Genomic DNA, 18,153 nt, shown 5'->3' on the forward strand with positions numbered 1-18,153 from the left:
GTTGTTGACACATCTTTGGTTTTTGTGTCTATGCAGTTAGCAGCATGTCCTCTTTACACTGCGGTTGGGTGGTGATAGATTATTTGATACATTGTCCAGATAAATATTAAAGCTATCAATAAATGTTTTTTCAATTTGATGTTCACAGTATTTATTTATTTATTACTTGCAAGTCCTTTCAACAAACTTACAACAAAAACGTGCCTAGCTGTGACATATTTTGTTATCACGATATTTTAGGGATAGGAAATTACGTTAAGTTATTTAAAGCAGTGCTTCTCAGTTATTTAGTATTAGCTTTAAAACCAAAATATAATGCATATATTTATCTGGATAATACCATGCAATAATCACACAGCCAGTTTTGTCTCTCAAAAACCATCAGTCACACCTTTATCTGCTCCAAAGGTAAGAAATGCACTCATATTAAGCAAAAACAAAATAATGGTATGCTGTTTTTAGCTCATTAATCTAGCCTTGCCCTAATACGAACCACGGCGACTAAACCTTTCTGGCGTTTGAGCGACTCGAAGATGGCCAAACATTGCCCCCAACACATGGTATTTACACGTATGGTTCGATGTCCATGCATATGGCTGGCATTTCAAACACTCTCTGTCAAAGAAATGAAACGATGTCAAGCCGTTTGATGTCCGGAGTGAATTTTACAGCCAAAGGCTTTCAAATGTCTCCCCCCCCCCTTGTTTGTCAAGGCTACCTGCTGTTTTCACGAGACAGAGGCTTGTAGGAAGACTTTTTTTTTCTCGTTTGAAGCTGTTCAATTAGTCACATGTGAGATAGCTTTATACTTTAAACGCCATCTAATCTCACTCTCCTCGTTTTTTTTTTCTCATCCAGGCATTTTTTGGGGGGAGGAATGACAGAAAAAACAACAACAACAGCCTCGGACCATCTGGCTCGTCTGCACCAGGTGACACAACTTCGGAAAAAGGCTTGACAACAAACAGCCTTTGTCCCGCCACCGTGTAGATGACATTGCAGCGTCTTTTCGGGAATCCTATTTAAATAGAGTCCCTTCTCCGGCGTTCCCGCTGCGCACGAGATTAATTGAATGCTCGGCCAAGATCGTAAAGATCAAACAAGTGGGGGCGATATCATTAAACCATCGGAATGCTATCTCTAAACAAACTGACGTGACGAACGGGGCCCTAATTAAAAAGCGGGCCATAAACAAAGACTCCTGAACAATGGTTTATTTTATTCATCTATCGCATCGTGTAATATCATTACAGTTGGCTATATCTATCATTAATTTTATTTCCTTCACTTAAAGCTTTTATTGGAATTACTTTTGTTATTAGTTAGTTCTTAATGTATCGGACGGCGGTGGCAACCATCTCTCTTATCTCGCTGCATAAACCTGTGCATGTTATTCAAATTGCCTCATTTATTATGATAGCTTCCTCATGTAAATTGTGCTGACTGCTCGCCCTTGCGTAGTCCTCATTAGACTAATGAAAACCTTCAAACGAAAAAACTAAACAAGCTGCCAAATAAAAGGTTCCGGGGTTATTATGAAAATTACAACTGTGCGAGCGGCGAGGAGCTCTCTTCATTAATTCATGCTCAGCAAATTGCTAACTAATTTGGTTGCACTCCTCTGCATTAATGGGTTGTTTTATGAAAAACTAAAAATAAATAAATATTTATTTCCCACAGTGCAAGACCTCAGAAGAGAGCAGAATCCTAATAAAGTCTGGCGACATATCAGGAATTGACAAGACCGAGTGTGTAAAATGCGTGAGGGTCATCTGGTTGGAATTGCTCCTGGATGTTAGATCCCATTGGTCCGTCTTTTATGGATCCCTTGTGTCCATTTTCTGACCATATCCAAACTAAAGTGTGGTAACTTTGACTATAACCTTGACCCGAGTCCATACTTGGACAACATTTTTACCTCACAACTCAATAGAGGCTTGTTGTATTGAGTCTGAACAAAAGCAAGAAGCTGAGAATGTATGATTAAAATACTTAATTTGCTTACACATAATTAGTATTTTTCTTATCAATCTGTTTACCAAAGCCTTTACAAATCCGAAATACTGCAGCATGTTTTATTTTACAATTACTTAATGCTTTTCATTTGTGATCTCTCATCAAAAGCTATATCCATATTCTTCCACACAGCGGAACTTAATTTAATTTTTTTTATATTTCTTTATATTTTGAACAATAATTTAAACCGATGTAAGTCCACACAATATAATTTATTGATGTACTGTTTTTATTTTTTTCACTGAATATTTTATTTTTTACAAGCCCACAACCAATCAAAATACACCATTATAAAATTTTAGATTAGTGTTTCTAGCTATTCTTCTTCTTCTTATTATTATTATTACTCTTATTAATATTCATATTAATAGTAGTAGTATACCCCCAAAAATTGTTGCACCAGGTGGCAGTTTAAAAATGTTTTACGATTTATATATTAAAAACAATATATGTTTGAAATGTAATTATCTTTGCAGCCAAATAAAGAAATCTGATATATTTGATACTTTTTTATATGCAATACATATTATACAATATAGTATGGAATTTGTTCCATAACTTTTGTTATTCTATTATATAAAATAAAAGTTTTTAATTATGTTTAAATGGTCCAATGAAAAGTGCTGCAAAATGTAGCAACACAAAAAGTTTAAAATCCCCCAAAAAACGATATATCATTCATATATGTGTTTAAAAATGTAATAATATCTTATATGAAATACAATATTACATATGTGATTAAGAAAGCTGCACATACATATTTCTTTTAACTGGTGTTGGCCAGTAGTCGGACATAAAAAAAAAAAAGTAATAGCATGTCATCCGTGGTGTCAGCCAAGATTTATACCACTGCACTATAAGGAGAATCTGTTCAAAATACACACACACACACACATTGCACACACTTTTGGTGACCCATAAATTGTGTTCATGATCCTGCTAATTATTCCGATGCACTGCTTGACAGGCTGCGAGTGAAGGGCTAATAGTGATTTCCATGTCAGACTATCCAACAGGGAGCAAAATGGATCCCGGTGATGATTTCCACAGTGGTTCTCGTATCATTATCACCTCGCCCCACCCTGCGTCACCCACAGCACGACATAACAACCTACACTGCTCCCTTTAAACCAAAGGAGAATACTACAAATCTATTATTTGCTTCACATTCTATGACTACAGATTATTTTCCTTTTTTTCCATTTCATAATGAAAATTGTTGCCGCAATTAATGCAACTATTTAAGCCTGTATGGTATGACCGGGGTACATCTCTTGAACATATCCCCTCCCATGTGTGAAGCAAATGGGAATGAGAACTTATGGTAATATCAATTAAATTGACTTTAGCAACGGAATGAAAGACCTCCGCCTCCTAATTTAGATCTGCGACATAAATGGCACACCTTCATAGATACTCACATCCTGCTTAAACTTGAATTTTAAACTCAAGCTTGATACATTATTCAGTGACAAATTCACCTTTTGCACCATTATCTAGTCTTTAATCACACTTTTGAAAAGTTGAATAAAGGTTGCTGTATTTAGGCAATTAGTGGCTGGAGTGTTTACATACTCAACTGCAACTGTAAGGAAAAGCACTAACACACAAATGCAATTAAAAATTAAAACAAAATGTTACCAGTATGTTAACATTTACCACAAGTGGAGTTTAAAACAAACAAAAAAATGCCATTCCCACGTAACATAAATTAAGCATCAGCTTTATAACTCGCAGGAGGCAAGTTTCCGCACTTAAATGCAACTGAGAGATTGCTCCATTCTTCCTGTTTTGGTTAGCAATGGAGTTCAAATAGGCTTAGCAGTTAAGCCATTAGAAGTCAAGCCTTAAACCATCACGTCTATAAACCGAGATAATTACAGTTACTACCCCATTTTTTTCATGATGAGAAAAAGGGAGGATTTCATTTGTTGTGAGTTGATGATGCACCCGTCAACTAATTGAGACACCGTATCAATTAAAGTAGGAGCCACTCTTTGGGGTGTACAGAAAAAACACACTGAAAATGTTAATAAAAAGATAAAAAAACTACCTTGCAGCATTTAATGTTTTCATAATGACTTGGAGATTAACACCTTTTTCATATCACCTTTCACTTTTTTTTTTTTGATCAATTTTCAGATTCATTTTCTGACCTTTAATTTTTATTTAACAAGCTCTATTATCGGACACAATTTTGACCTTTCACACCTTGCAGTCCAGCAATTAGCTTCAGGCGGTACTTTCGTGTATTTCCTCAAATAGTGGCCCCTACTATACTAGACAGTTTCTCAATTCTTTCACAGCAATAAGTGGCTCCAAAATATTAAAAAATATATAGTGACTTTCATTGACATAGTTATTTACACAACTTTGAAACTATTTAAACTATGTTGCAAACCAAAACAGCAGCACCGAGAAAATTAAGTGGTGGAGACTTTCCTGCACAGTAGTAAAACCAGACTCACCTTTTTCTGCATGCATCCTCTTCATTTCGTGGATCATGTCATGGGCCAGGTCTCCCTCTTTAGGCCCAGGTGGAATATTGGGGGACAAGCCGAACAGGACTTGGTTCATGGACAGGCCGTTGTGGTGTGGCGCTGTGGGTAATAAGGTTGGAGGGACGTGTTTTAAAAACGTAATCGTGAGTTCACGAGTTGACGATGAAACGTACGTATCCTATCTGAAGAGCTTTCCGTGTGGGCGGGCGAGCTGGACACGCTGCTGCTGCGGTGAGACGATGGGTGACTGCCGGGCCTTCGGTGGTCTTCTAAGGACGGGGCAGGGGAGGGACTGTCCTGGATGCGCTCCTGCAAACCCTGCAGTGACAACACACAGCCCTAAAATAAATACAGTTTATTCATTAGCCTTCATGTAGAAACTCATTCAATCCCAAAACACGTATACATTTTTAATACTTTGTCTCCACTCCCCAAAATTTATCTATACGTTTTTCTTAGTTTTTTTTAAAATGTTTTTTTATGCTAGAGCATACACAAGGCTTTGATGCAGCTTCTGACCTGAAGAGCTCAAAGCAATGGTAGTTATTACAAAAAAACGGCCTGCAGGTGGCAGCAGCGTATAAGAGATCAACCAGGGCCATGTTGCAACAAGTTCTTTTTCCCAGTGTTTTCAACAGGTTTGTGAACAATGATGAAACTTAGCTATATTCTAATGCTAATTGCTGCAAAACGGAAACCGATAAAAATATAAATTTTTTCCTGATAAAAGACGAAAAATTTGTTTTTTAAAGTATTAATTGTACATGAAAAATAACGAAGTTATCAAATTCATTCTGGACAAAATATTAACTTTTTACTGCTGAAAACGTTCTAAATACATTTTTTGCATTGATTTCCAATTTAAATATTAAATAAATGTAAATGACTAAAAAGTTACCTTAATGACAGAGGTGACCATTCTCGAAGGCAGGCTCTGGGCCTGTGCCGCGGCGGCCATGTTGGCGATGGTGCTGAGGTGGTTCATCTGGCTCATGGCCATGGTGACGGAAGCCGGCGGCAAACTGACGGGGATGAGCGGGTGAGGCATCATCATGAAGGGCAGTTCCAGACCTGCGATGATGAAGAAGAGGTCGTTGGTTACTCAACGATGCGTATTACGGCCAAAATATTCACGGGGGGGAAACGTCCAGAGTTCACTGAATGATATTTCCCGATGCTGTTAATTCTGCAATTCCCACCCTTGAAATACCACTTAAGAAGTCCAATAATATTTTAGCTGAAGCAATTGAATAATTCTCCATGTTAACATAATAGGCATCAATGTTTTACTACGCGTTAATAATAGAGAAGGAACGCAATAATAATAAAGAAAAACGGAGGATAAAAACTATCCACACAGTAGTTCACACACCAAAGTTTACACAGCAATAAAAGGGAATCAATTATTGTCTGATGAATAAAAAATATGGGAATATTATGGAAATTGGCTCAATATTTAAATATAAAAACGACAGTAAAAACAAAGGCAATCTTGAAAGCCGCCATGACTAGTTAAGCACGCTAATGACAAACGTGACTAAGGTTAATTATATCAGCCTATCAGTCGGCATAATGAAGGAATTTCACTCCCTTTCATATATATACACGCACACACTATTCCATTCCGGCATCAGACGTATCTTTTAAATTATTCAATTGCAGTCCGCCGATGGACGATCTAATTGGGGGAAATTGAAGACGTTTAAACGGCTAAGGGAGCGGGATAATAAAGATACCGCGGGGGGTTCGTAGTTAGCACCGCGCTGTGCTTCTTTCATGAAAACCGGGCAACTTTTAGAAGGTCACAGTTAGGTGTCTGCGCACCCTCCCCACCCTTCCCTATCGTCCTTCCCCACTCGGCTTGACGGGGACTTTGAACGGCTGAGGATCAAACGTGACTGTGAACAGTTTGGTCTCGTTCCTGCGCCATTCACTTTAAAGACAACCTCATAGACACTCAGATACTGATTGAACTTTTTTTGTTGTTGATTTCTTTTTTCTCTTTCTCTCTCACTTGGCAGACCGGTTCAAGGTAATAAAAAAAAAGCTGATCTGCAAAAAAGAAAGAAAAAAAACAACTCAGACAAAACATCAGTCGCTAAAGGGCAAGGAGATCTGCATGGCGAAAACTCTAAAGAGAAGGACATTGGTTGGAAATGAAAGGGCTCCTTTTTCCAAAAGCAAGCATTGATTTCCATAAGAAAGATGCCTCAGCGGAGAGTATTCCCAAACAATATAAAGGATTAAAGCAGGCACTTTGTATCAGCACTCGGACTGAATCAATTATGGCCCAGCAGGCAAAGCTCAATAAAAAAAAACATCACCAACAACAACAAAAAACGAGGGTCTGATTGCGGAGGTGCTTAATGTAGGACATCATGGAGAGGGTCTTGGCAACCCATCAGCCATTCAAGGCTCCTCAAGGGCCTCTCAGGTGGCATGCATTACACTCAGGGCCAAATGCGTCCTCCCTTTCCAGAAATATGGAGAACTCGCCACCACTTGTCCTTGAGGCGAAACACTGCACCCCTGTTCAGGGCATTACTGTCGCTTTCAGCGGCTGCCCAGCACCTATCATGGCCGCCTTGCTCCAAAGTGGCCACCCCTGCTTGAAGAGCATTGAAAGGAGGGAAGGGCAATGTGCCACAGGCCAACAAGGATTTGCCAACTTCATTTTGTTGGAGGCTGAAAGGGTCCAGGTGATTGGTATACTGGTTTGTTCCAGCAAAGTGACGTATTTGCCAAAATTTGTCAACGAGAAAGGACTTGAAAACTTGTAACAAGGTTAAAACTACATTTATCACATCGAGAACAAATTAGATGTGAAGCATTATAGAAAGACTAATTTCCACCAAGCAGTATGGGTCAGGTCAGTTCGGCATGGTACGATCAAAATAAGAACATATTTTTACATTTTATCATTAACTATTATTGAAGGTATTCTATTTCCATTACTCGGTATTTAGCTTCAAATTGCAGGTTGACAAGAGTCTCGAAACACATTTTTAAAGCAAAATTTCGTTCTCATTAAACAGCAATATATATATATATATATATTTTTTTTTTTAAATCAAGTTCTAAAAGCCATATATTTCTGTCAGACTAGATAACAAGAGCCAAGAACTATCAGAACCACTTATTTGCGTGGTTACAACAGGGGTCGACATTAACGTGACTGTGTCGGCCCACCTTAAGTTAACTAATGCTGGCCCAAATGGACCACCACTGTAAACTTCTAGGGCCAATTTATTAACTAGCCATTAGCAATTTTACTTACCCTTACGCTCTCTATTTACAGCAGCTGCAGTCTGTCAGTAATTGCCTGAATACTTAATTAAAGTTTGAGATATGAGTTATTTGTTGGCATGTTTTCATCTTGAACGCTCGCAAGTCGGAAGTACATCGGCGGAAACCGGAAGTATGTTTAGTGATAATACTTTTCGTTTAAACATAAATAAAATGAGTAATTATCCAGCCAAACAATTAGTAAACCTTTTTTAATGATAAAGAAATATATTTACCTTATTTTTTAAGGCCATGAACTTATTCATATAGAAAAAGCCTTAAAGGCAATACAACTAGAGTACCGTACAGTACAGCAATTTTTCTTATTGAATTTACTAAGTTAACAAATATTTAGAAGGGTGGGAACTGTGTGGTGGGTTCGTTATGGCTCAGTAGATACGAAACCCACCCCCCAAAAACTTTTTTGTCTTAACAACCTCTACTCACCTATCATGGCTGTGCGTGGAACGTATACAAAAAAAAAAACCCTGCATACTGCAGCTTCAACTTTAATCTTAAAGCATAAAAAAAATGCTTTAACTTTAATCTCTTCACAAATTGTATTTAATATCGTTTTGCCAGCTGTATATTCCTACACTCTCCTACTAAATTATTATTTTTTGCAATTTCCAACACAAAAGTTTAGAAGTGATGAAGAAGCGATTTCCCGCTGTGCGTAAACAAAGCGTTTGGAATCATTTACCGGAAGTGAGCCTGAGGGAGCCGCAAAGGTGAACTCCGATTAGCTGTCATTAAAACAACAAATCACTTAATACCGACATAAACAGCTCAGCTATTATGGCCACGCCTGGCTAAGCAAAGATCGGAATCGGCGGGGACGAACAGAGTGAATTAAAACAGCCCTCAGTGAGAGTGCAATTACTGTAAAGGGCTTGTTATGGCAAACTCAAATCTCATGTTGTCGAAAAAATGCGAACGAAAGATAGAACATTTTAAAATGATTAAAAAGAGCTGGTGGAGGACAGAAATGATAACCCGCCACCATCAATCTTCATTTAAACAGGAAGTCTGCCTTTCTGCAGAAGAATATAAGAGAACAAGGAAAGCGGAAGCCTCTTACTGTTTTAACTTTGTTGCAGGCAGATTTCCCTTGACAAAAATTAAACTAGATCCTACTTGGCACTTTATTATCTCTTCAATGGAATGATTTATTGTTTGTGGAGCCAAGGAAGCACAAAGAGAAAAGGGGGAGATTACATTTCCAGCCAGAGCTCAAGCCTGATCTCGTTTTCCGAGGAATAAAAGGGGAAAAAAGGTTCCCGACAAACAATAATGTCAGCTGTAATTGATCAGAGGTCGCCGGCTGGGCCCACAGTAACGGCGCACTATTTAAGCGACAATCTGCCCTGACGCTTTTCAGACGCTGGCTAATGAAGCTGTCTGTCTTGGGCTATTTACCTTCTCTTAACTGGACGGCAGGAGATGTACTGTAAGAGACAGCGCCGGAGAGGATCTGTGAAATAGGACCTGCACACGCCTGAGGAATGTCTAATTGGTTGGCGCCGCCCGAGCTCGGGATCTGGCGCTAATTAAATGCCTTGTTTAAAGCCTATCTGTCTTTGTTTGGAGCGTCAGAACAATGCATCCGAGACAAACATTCCTGGTGGTTATCCTTTGAGTTTGATTTCAATTGGACGAGACGAAACGTCCGAGACGTGTTGGACCAGCTAAGCCTTTTGGTTGTTTCGTGTTGAGACGCTTCTTCCGTCTCTCTGATCCTGTCAAACTCAATAGGAACATTCCACTATGCTGGCTAAATGGACCAACTCGCCGCTCGATACGCAATTCAATCCCAGTCTGCCTTTAATTGAGCACAGCATAGTTGTATTCTTGCAAAATCAGGGAGACATCGGTGCACACCAACAACCTTTTTTTTGTCGTAGTCATATCAACACCATGATTACAAATATGCTGTTTTTGGCAAATCATGCTCATTAAACTATCTATAGGTCTGAATGGTTGTCTATTTCTGCCCTGCCATTGGCTGGTAAACAGTCCAGAAATTAACGACTCTCACAAAGACAAGCACTATAGAAAATGGATGGATGGAAGTAGTGGAGTTGGATTAATTGTTTATAGACCTGACATTTTCATGATATATTAACTCATTCCCGTCATTGACGGCTAAAAACTATTTCTATTAGTTTAACATTTTTTTCCTCTTTTGTTAACAAGAGTATGAAAAGCTAGAATTTTTTTTTATTGTCCATTTAGAACAGATATGAAGTTTGTGATTAATCGTGAGTTAACTAGTGAAGTCATGCGATTAATTACGATTTAAATTTTAATCACCTGATGCCCTTAACTTTTAATAATCTTTTCTTTTTATTCATTCACTGCAATTGACGGCTATAAACGTCGAAAATTCATTTGAACTATTTCTATTAGTTTAACATTTTTTTCCTCTTTTGTTAACAAGAGTATGAAAAGCTAGAAATTTTTTTTATTGTCCATTTAGAACAGATATGAAGTTTGTGATTAATCGTGAGTTAACTAGTGAAGTCATGCGATTAATTACGATTTAAATTTTAATCACCTGATGCCCTTAACTTTTAATAATCTTTTCTTTTTATTCATTCACTGCAATTAACGGCTATAAACGTCGAAAATTCATTTGAACTATTTCTATTAGTTTAACTTTTTTTTTCCACTTTTGTTAACGAGAGTATGAAAACCTAGAATTTTTTTCATTGTAAATTCAGAACAGATATCAAATTTGCGATTAATCGTGAGTTAACTATTGAAGTCATACGATTAATTACAATTTAAAAAAATAATTTCCTGTCGCCTCTAATTTTTTATAATCTTTTTTTTTTTAATGAATTTATGGCAGTGAATGAGTTAATATGTTTTCAGCAGGAAAAAATATATATCTTAATGACAGTTAAGTAAAAATTAATTCCCAACCATCCATACACAAATTCCTGTTGAGGGTCACGGGTAAGATGATGTCTATCCCAGCTTGCTGATTTTGGGGAAATGCAAATGACAGCCTGGACTGGACTGCTAACATATTGACACACAGCCTTTCACTCACATCCCACCATCACTGAGAGCGGAAATGACGCTGCCCTGTCTGTGATCTAAAATGAAAGCAATTTCTACGGCAAAGTTAGTTCAGAAGAAAAATATCCAGTGGCCATATACATTACTATCTTTAAAAATAAATAAAATCACGCAAAATGTATTATTTTTAGGCATTTTAGGCTTTCTTCTGAGTACAGTAATGTAATAATTTGGAATACAAGTTCCTAGTGATCTATTTGACTGCAAATAATAATAATAATGATGAAAACAATTTGACTCAACATTGTATACCTTAGTAATGACACTGCACTCACTTAACTGCTTTGAAATAATTACAAAATATAGTATTAACGCGTCATCATTTATAGACCATTTTATGGAAAATAATTGACTTGGAGCATTCTTCCTTGATATATCATGTGACTGTACGAAAAAGGCCCTGAAATAATTACCAAATGCACAAAAAACACGCACCTCCAACATCACACCTAAAACACATTTTTCCCTCCATACTTGTACTTTGCTGGTATAATTTAGTAAATCATATGAATTCAAAATATCCCAATAAACTGTAAATACTTTTAAATCCAGGTCAAAAACTATGCTGTTTTCTCATAGCTATGGTTAAGGTCTTTCAATATATTTTTATCATGTTTTTGAAAATCTTGTTCTTGCACTGTACGCTATTCAAGTAATTTTAATATGCTGCTTTTTTATTTCTTTAATTTGCTTTTAAATCTCTTTAATGTAGCCTACTTAAGCTGTGTATGAAATAAGCCATTAACCAATGATATTATTTTTTTGTTATCACCCCACAAAGTACTGCCTAGGTACTGGTAAATGTCTATATTTGTCATTTTTTATTAAGCCCCGTATAATACCCACTTTCAATTTGGTACCATTTATATTTGTATACAATAGATTTGATTGAAATAATTTTACAGTAGTTGTCAGACGGGACTATTTTATATAGCACAGTATGATTTTCAACAGGCAAAGTTGAGACATCACAGAGTCACAAGTTCAGAGCTGCTGGCAGGCAAATTTCCCAGAAGCCCTTTCACACTCTCTCCTGAAGGGTGTAAACAAGGCAGTCCTCATTTAAGTGAGCTTATAAAATGGCCCCATGTCGTATTCCGGCAACAAAGGTGAGGTATGGACAGCCTTTGTTGTGGTCATTTGCGCGGCCCAAAAGAGGAAATGAATAGCGAGACGTTTGGCGGTCTGTAGCACTAATCAGCTCTTCATCTTTATTAGAACTGTTCATGACGCTGAAAAAAATTACCGGAGCTATCGTTTTTGGAAGCCTGGCGGACACGACATCAAACGACGAGAACCTCCATAAATGTGTTGTGTTGTCTGAAGTTGTGCTACCACTTACAACGCTTGCATTACGCACAGACGCAGATGGCAGGTCGAGTCCAGGCAGGCGAGTCCTGGTTCTCATTAAAGTGGGAGGAAGGTATTCGGCTTTGATGTAGCCACCCACAGCCTCACGATGTCATTGAATGCACCGCGGAAGAAAACCTTTTGTGTTGACGCACTTAATGTTGATCATAAAGCAAACATGTTGCCTTTGTTAAACATGTCCTACGCGCACGCACGAGGGAACGGATGCCGCCAAGACGACATAAACATGGAGCCTCAGATAATAACGCGCTATAGGTGCACGCAGAGCCGACCCGACATGAAACACATGCAAACAATATGCTTTACATTCCACAGGCCAGATGGAGACAAATCAAACTGAGGTGCGTCAACAAGCTGAAAGATTCTGGATGATGTTTCCTGCTAAAATGGCGATGCATATTTCAAGCCATTTCAGCGTCTTTAGTTGCACAATTGTATTAAAAACTTTAGCAATATGGGCAGCACTATGACCAGCACTATGACCTGGTAGTAAAATGCTGAAACTTGTATCAACATCAACATATATATATATATATATTAGGGATATACCTTATAGATAGATAGATAGATAGATAGATAGATTTATAGATCGTCATAGGCCTGGCTGATATATATATTAGGGATGTTCGATACCACTTTTTTTGAGACTGATACTGATACTCAAATCTTCAGTACTCACGATACCGATACCAAGTGGCGATACCATTAGTACTTTCGATACATAAAATTTACACCCCCCAAAAAACAGACAACTAAAAAAAAAGACCTATATATATATCAATTATAGCAAATGTCCTTACAATTGCTTGACAATGGCAATTATATTCTTTCAATTTGCTCATAAAAGTTATTTTGCATAGAGCACACAATAAAATTAATTTTAAAAAACAGATAAATAAAATGAAACAAATAATCCAGTGGCCAGGAAAATAAGTCCCAATCAAAGAATTTGGTTGTACAACTTACTCTTAAGGAATGCAGTAAGGCTGCAACTATAGAGTATTTTAGTATTTGAATACTCGACTGAAAATTCTATTGAGTACTGAAGTACTCGATTAAATATATTTTTGCTTGGATAGTACTTAAAATAAAAAAAATGAATCAACAGTTTATTTTTTCAAATTGTACACTTACCAGAGTAGTGATTGTGCATTTATGAATTTGGAGCAGTTGACCAGTAGGCCTAATAAGGCATTACAGGTTATTATTATTATTATTATTATCATAAGAAGAAGCTTGTGATGAATGTAGCTTATGATGAATTTGCAGACACGGAACACATTAGCTACTGGAGTACTGCCCTAAAGGCCACATCTTAAATCGGGAGCCAGTTGAAACGTAACGTGGCAGCCTTCACATCACGCTAAAATAACATATACAACATAACGACCAGAAAAAATAATCCCCCGCACACTGACAGAACTTCACTCAATGAGTTTATTTGAGGGATTCGTGTTGGGCGTCATCAGGTTCTCCTCAAACTTTTCTTGTTGTTTCCCTCAAATAAACTCATTGAGTAAAGTTCTGTCAGTGTGCGGGGGATTCTTTTTTTTGGTTGTCATACACGAGCTCCGAGCTCCTGCTGCTCACCAGCACCTGCCCATTGGAGGCTGTGCATAGACACTTCTCCATTGATTAACATATACACATATTCATGTATCATATAGTTCGCTCCATTCATGGCGCCTTAAACGCAAATGCGGCAACTTCTCCAGGACCAGGTTGAGTGGACGTGGGGCGGGAGTTAACCGTGGCGGCGTTCCACTGTTCAATTTTTGAAAAAAAGATTTACTGTAGAAATCTAGAGCGCTATGGTATGATAATTGGGAGCTCCCTGAACATTTAGTTAAAAATTTTAAAGGATGTCTATCGTCTAAGTTAAAAAAAAAATACTTTGTTCAATAAACATGCTTTAAGACATTACAACAAAGTCAAGAAAAAATTACGCCAATATCCCCCACCCCCCCCTGCCAAACTTTTTTACTGAAAATGAATATCGGCTCCAAATATCGGTTATCGGCCTCCTTGACTACTTATAAGTGGCATCGGTATCTGCCCTGAAAAAAACATATCGGTCTATCTCAAAATTTTATACTCAGTTTAGACTAAATTTAATGCATCAGCACTGCCTACTAGTTTGCTGTCAAAAGAACGACATCTGCAATGAAAAGCTAAGTTCTGCGCATGACATTGACATGGACACAGAAGTTCAGAACATTTCAGAGATATTCTCCCATCCCATTAAAAATAATACTTAAAAAGCAGTTAATTGGTCATTCGTTGATCAGTCAAATGCCCATCCCAGGTTCAACCAATTAAACTTCAAGTATTTTCAAGCACTCGTTTGAATGCAGCAACGTTAGCCGAGCCGCGATAAGAAAGAAAACATCTCAGATTTGACGAGCTATAGCATAATTGCTTTCCTCGGAGAGGCGGCGGAGTGTAACATGTGGTCGAAATTATCAGCCAGACTGAGGTGTTTGTCCTTTAAGTGTATCGGGCTAACTTTTATGGGATCATTTAAAATCCCGGCACTCTAATGGCATGCATTCTTTAAAGGGGAAATGGAAAGATCCATCATCCATGTGACAGAGGGAAAAAAAGTTCTTCCTATCTTTGAGTAGGAAATGCAAAACACGTTTTGGCCTTCCTGCGCAAGCCACGTGCTTGAGCTGTCTATCTGGCTCCTTGCTGGAAATGTTAACGGACATTTATTGACCATAATCTTTTTTGAGGTGAAAATGTTGATCTAACCGACGGTGTAGTGGTTTGCTAGCCTGAATTCAGTGCAGGCAATGTGGGCTCAATTTGTACTCCGGGATGGAGTGAACATGAGAGTGAATAGTCTGTTGATACAGTATACAGTCCCCTCCAAAAGTACGGAAACAGCATGGTCAATTATTTTGTTGTTGTTGTAGTTATGTTTGCGTACTAGCAAATTCAGTTTTCACGAGTGAAACCCAAAGCCAAACATAAGCACTATCTAATGTTTGAGCAATCAATCTAAGGCCCCGTCCACACAAAAGCCCGTTTCAAAGTATCCGCAAAAGTTTCTTACCGTTGGGCAGTTCGTCCACACGGCGGCATCGTTTCGAAAGATTGACCGAGTGGAAAGATTCCAAAACGCCCCCCCACCATATGCGGGATACTCCTCCAGTGATGACGTAGTGGTCGCAGGTCGATGACGATGCATTGTCGTAGTTTGATGACGTATGCTCCAATTCTCGCGTGTATGCCCGCGAACCGCCAGTCTGTCAACAGCCGTGTCGTAGTCGTTTTGTGCAACCTCCTTAGCTTGCTTATGATTTTACAGCAAAATAATTAGTGTGATGTTGTACTTGAATCACCCGCCATTGTCACTTCTCCTGTATTTGTCTCACTGATCTGTATATATTACTGGATAGCCAATAGGCCAAGACTTTTAAAGCGGCGAGGCCGCCGTATTACTCCTCCAAAGAAACGTTTCTCGGCTCCTTGTGGCTGCGCTACACCGCCACTCCAGACTTGGCATATATATTACAGCTATTAAACGTCTTCCTCAGCGTCTTCTTTTGGACACTCGCATGTCTTGAAACATTTTCTGTCTGTACAAGATTCTTTTGAGGAACAAAGCCGGCTTTGCTTCCGTGTGAACAGGGCCTAAAAGGCACAGAGAGCATTGACTGAAGCAGGTTTTTGTCAATTGATCCAGGTCAGTATAGACCAGGGGTGTCCAAAAGCCACATACAGAAAAATTGAAAGATTCAAGGGACACGTTGAAAATTAGTCACTCAAGCAATTGCATATTGTTAATATATTACAGTGTTTTTTTTTAAACCGCTATGGAACAGCATCTACTTGTATAAGGAGAATAGTTTAGGAATTTATCAGATTTTGTGGTGGTCTAGACCCTGGAACCCACCCAAAAATATAAGCCCACTGAACAGCAGCTGAATCCCAGCTTTACATTAAGAACCAAAACAGGAGAAATCTGTCGTAAGTTAAAAGCATTTACTTGGGATTCATTCATATTATATGTTCACCTTTTGGACCTTGACACCGTTTTTGCTTGTAAATATTAATCATTTGTATTCATCGCTGTGTTATGAAAATAAATTTGTAACAAGTTACTTGAAAACAGTTCATTTTCATATTTAGAAAAGCTTTATATCTATATAAAACACATTTATTAGCAGTAAATGCCGTTTTTTTGTGCCGCTTAAAAACGGACGGCGAACTACAAATGGCCCCCGGGCTATAGTTTGGACAACACTGGTATAGACGGTCCTTCTCAGTCTGTATATTTTTTTTGAGGCTTTGCGTCATAAAGCATTTACCTAAAACATGGGCACTCCTCGAAAAGGTGGTCATCCGTCAATGACGAGACAAAAGATGGAAGTCAAGTCATCTCTAAAGCCCACATCTGGCCGTTATCATTAATATAATTATCATTAATATACCAGGACATTGCAGTAATTGAATAACAGGTTTCAATTGAGTGGCTGCACATTCAACCATGCGTAACCGAGCGTTTCGTCGATTTTTCTGATTCTGGATTATTGCTCATTATTTTGTTTATTTCTATTGTTCTCTGTGTAAGGAATAATTTGCTTAGAGGAGTATTCATTATACTGGACTCCCCCACCCCCCCAATTCTGTGGATTATCTCTTGTGTTTCTGTTCATTCATGTTCTGGGAAAAAGAAACAAACAAACAAATGAATTCATAGGCTGCAAGACAGAGAAAAAGCGTGCAAAACACGTTTTCACCTGCCTTGAAGCGCTTTTAAATCATCATGTCTGTCTCTTTGCTGCAAATGTTAACGAACAGGGCTCCATAATCATGCCATATGCTTGCATGTGGCAAATCTCATTACAGTAAATGACCTTTACCAGGCAATGCCAACATCCCAGCGCTTGATAACGCAGAGCACAGAAGACAATGGCGGCTCTGGTTAGCGTCTTCACGCTTGGACAGCAAAACGGGTTCCCGGGAGGAACAGCTCCTCTAATTTGGGCCCATTTTTTATATTTGTGTCACGTCACTCCTGATAAATTTGCCGCATTGGGGGGGGGGGGGGGGCAGCGATAAGCGACAATGGCGTGAAAAGTGCCGTGGACAGGAGTGCAGAGTGTAAGCTGGGCGCAGATATTAGCAGCAGCTGTTACTGCAGCGGCTGCAATATATTCAAGGCCAATCAATAAAGCTCCAGCAGACAGTGACACCCAAGCAGACAGAGGAATCATTTTCATCTGATACTTAGCAAAGGCTCCCCCCTTTTAAAAAGATTGCTTTCAGTCAATGACAAGCCGTTGTCATTTGACTAAGGCTCCCCAAATGAAATATATCGACGAGCGTTATCAATCACGGCCCACTCCGCTGTCATATCGCGCAGGCAGGAAAATGGACGCTGAGGGGTGATGGCGGTTAGGGTTTCACATGGTCATCACGTGGATAGCACGTTTTTAATTACACAAATTACCATTACGACTACACGGTTCATGAGTGAATGATGTGGTATAGGCTTTACAGTGCCAACGCAACCAAAGCAAACTGCCAGCAGTTAAATGTTTCATAGCATCTGACAATTAAAAGTGCATACCTTCAAATTTGGGTTTTGTTTTTGTTGGTTTTATTCCATACTGGGTATTTGTTTAGGTTTTGGGTAAAAAAAAAGAAGAAGTTAGCGTAAAAAGAGTGTTAAAATGGCGAAATCACTGAAATTGAAACAGTCTGCATTCAAGCACTTCATAGTTTTAGATTTTACACCAATCTGATCGGTTGGAGTGGAATCGGAAGATATTCAGAATTTTATGCAAAATCGGTGATCAGCTGTAAAATCTTAATTTGCCCAATCAATCAATGGCATCACTGATTGGCTTCACGAAATAAGACATTACATGTTATACTTCAT

The 18,153-nt window shown here is 38.4% G+C and overlaps 1 protein-coding gene across 4 annotated transcripts in view; it reads right to left on the minus strand.

The window, feature by feature from the left end:
• Nucleotides 1–18,153, minus strand: part of dachd (dachshund d) — a 163,064-nt gene that overhangs the window by 31,898 nt on the left and 113,013 nt on the right. For 3 of the 4 annotated variants that reach the window (XM_086091350.1, XM_086091349.1, XM_086091346.1), the window contains exons 4-6: nucleotides 5,416–5,588; nucleotides 4,691–4,856; nucleotides 4,485–4,616 (exon numbers count right to left, since the gene is read on the minus strand). In XM_086091350.1, coding sequence (XP_085947476.1) covers nucleotides 4,485–4,616; nucleotides 4,691–4,856; nucleotides 5,416–5,588 — 471 coding nt within the window. The remainder of the gene's footprint in view (nucleotides 1–4,484; nucleotides 4,617–4,690; nucleotides 4,857–5,415; nucleotides 5,589–18,153) is intronic. The other variant, XM_086091348.1, reaches the window with a different exon arrangement.

Source organism: Leptonotus elevatus, chromosome 12 (assembly GCF_054856555.1).
Source record: "Leptonotus elevatus isolate MCC_2025b chromosome 12, RoL_Lele_1.0, whole genome shotgun sequence".
In the NCBI taxonomy this organism is placed as follows: Eukaryota; Metazoa; Chordata; class Actinopteri; order Syngnathiformes; family Syngnathidae; genus Leptonotus; species Leptonotus elevatus.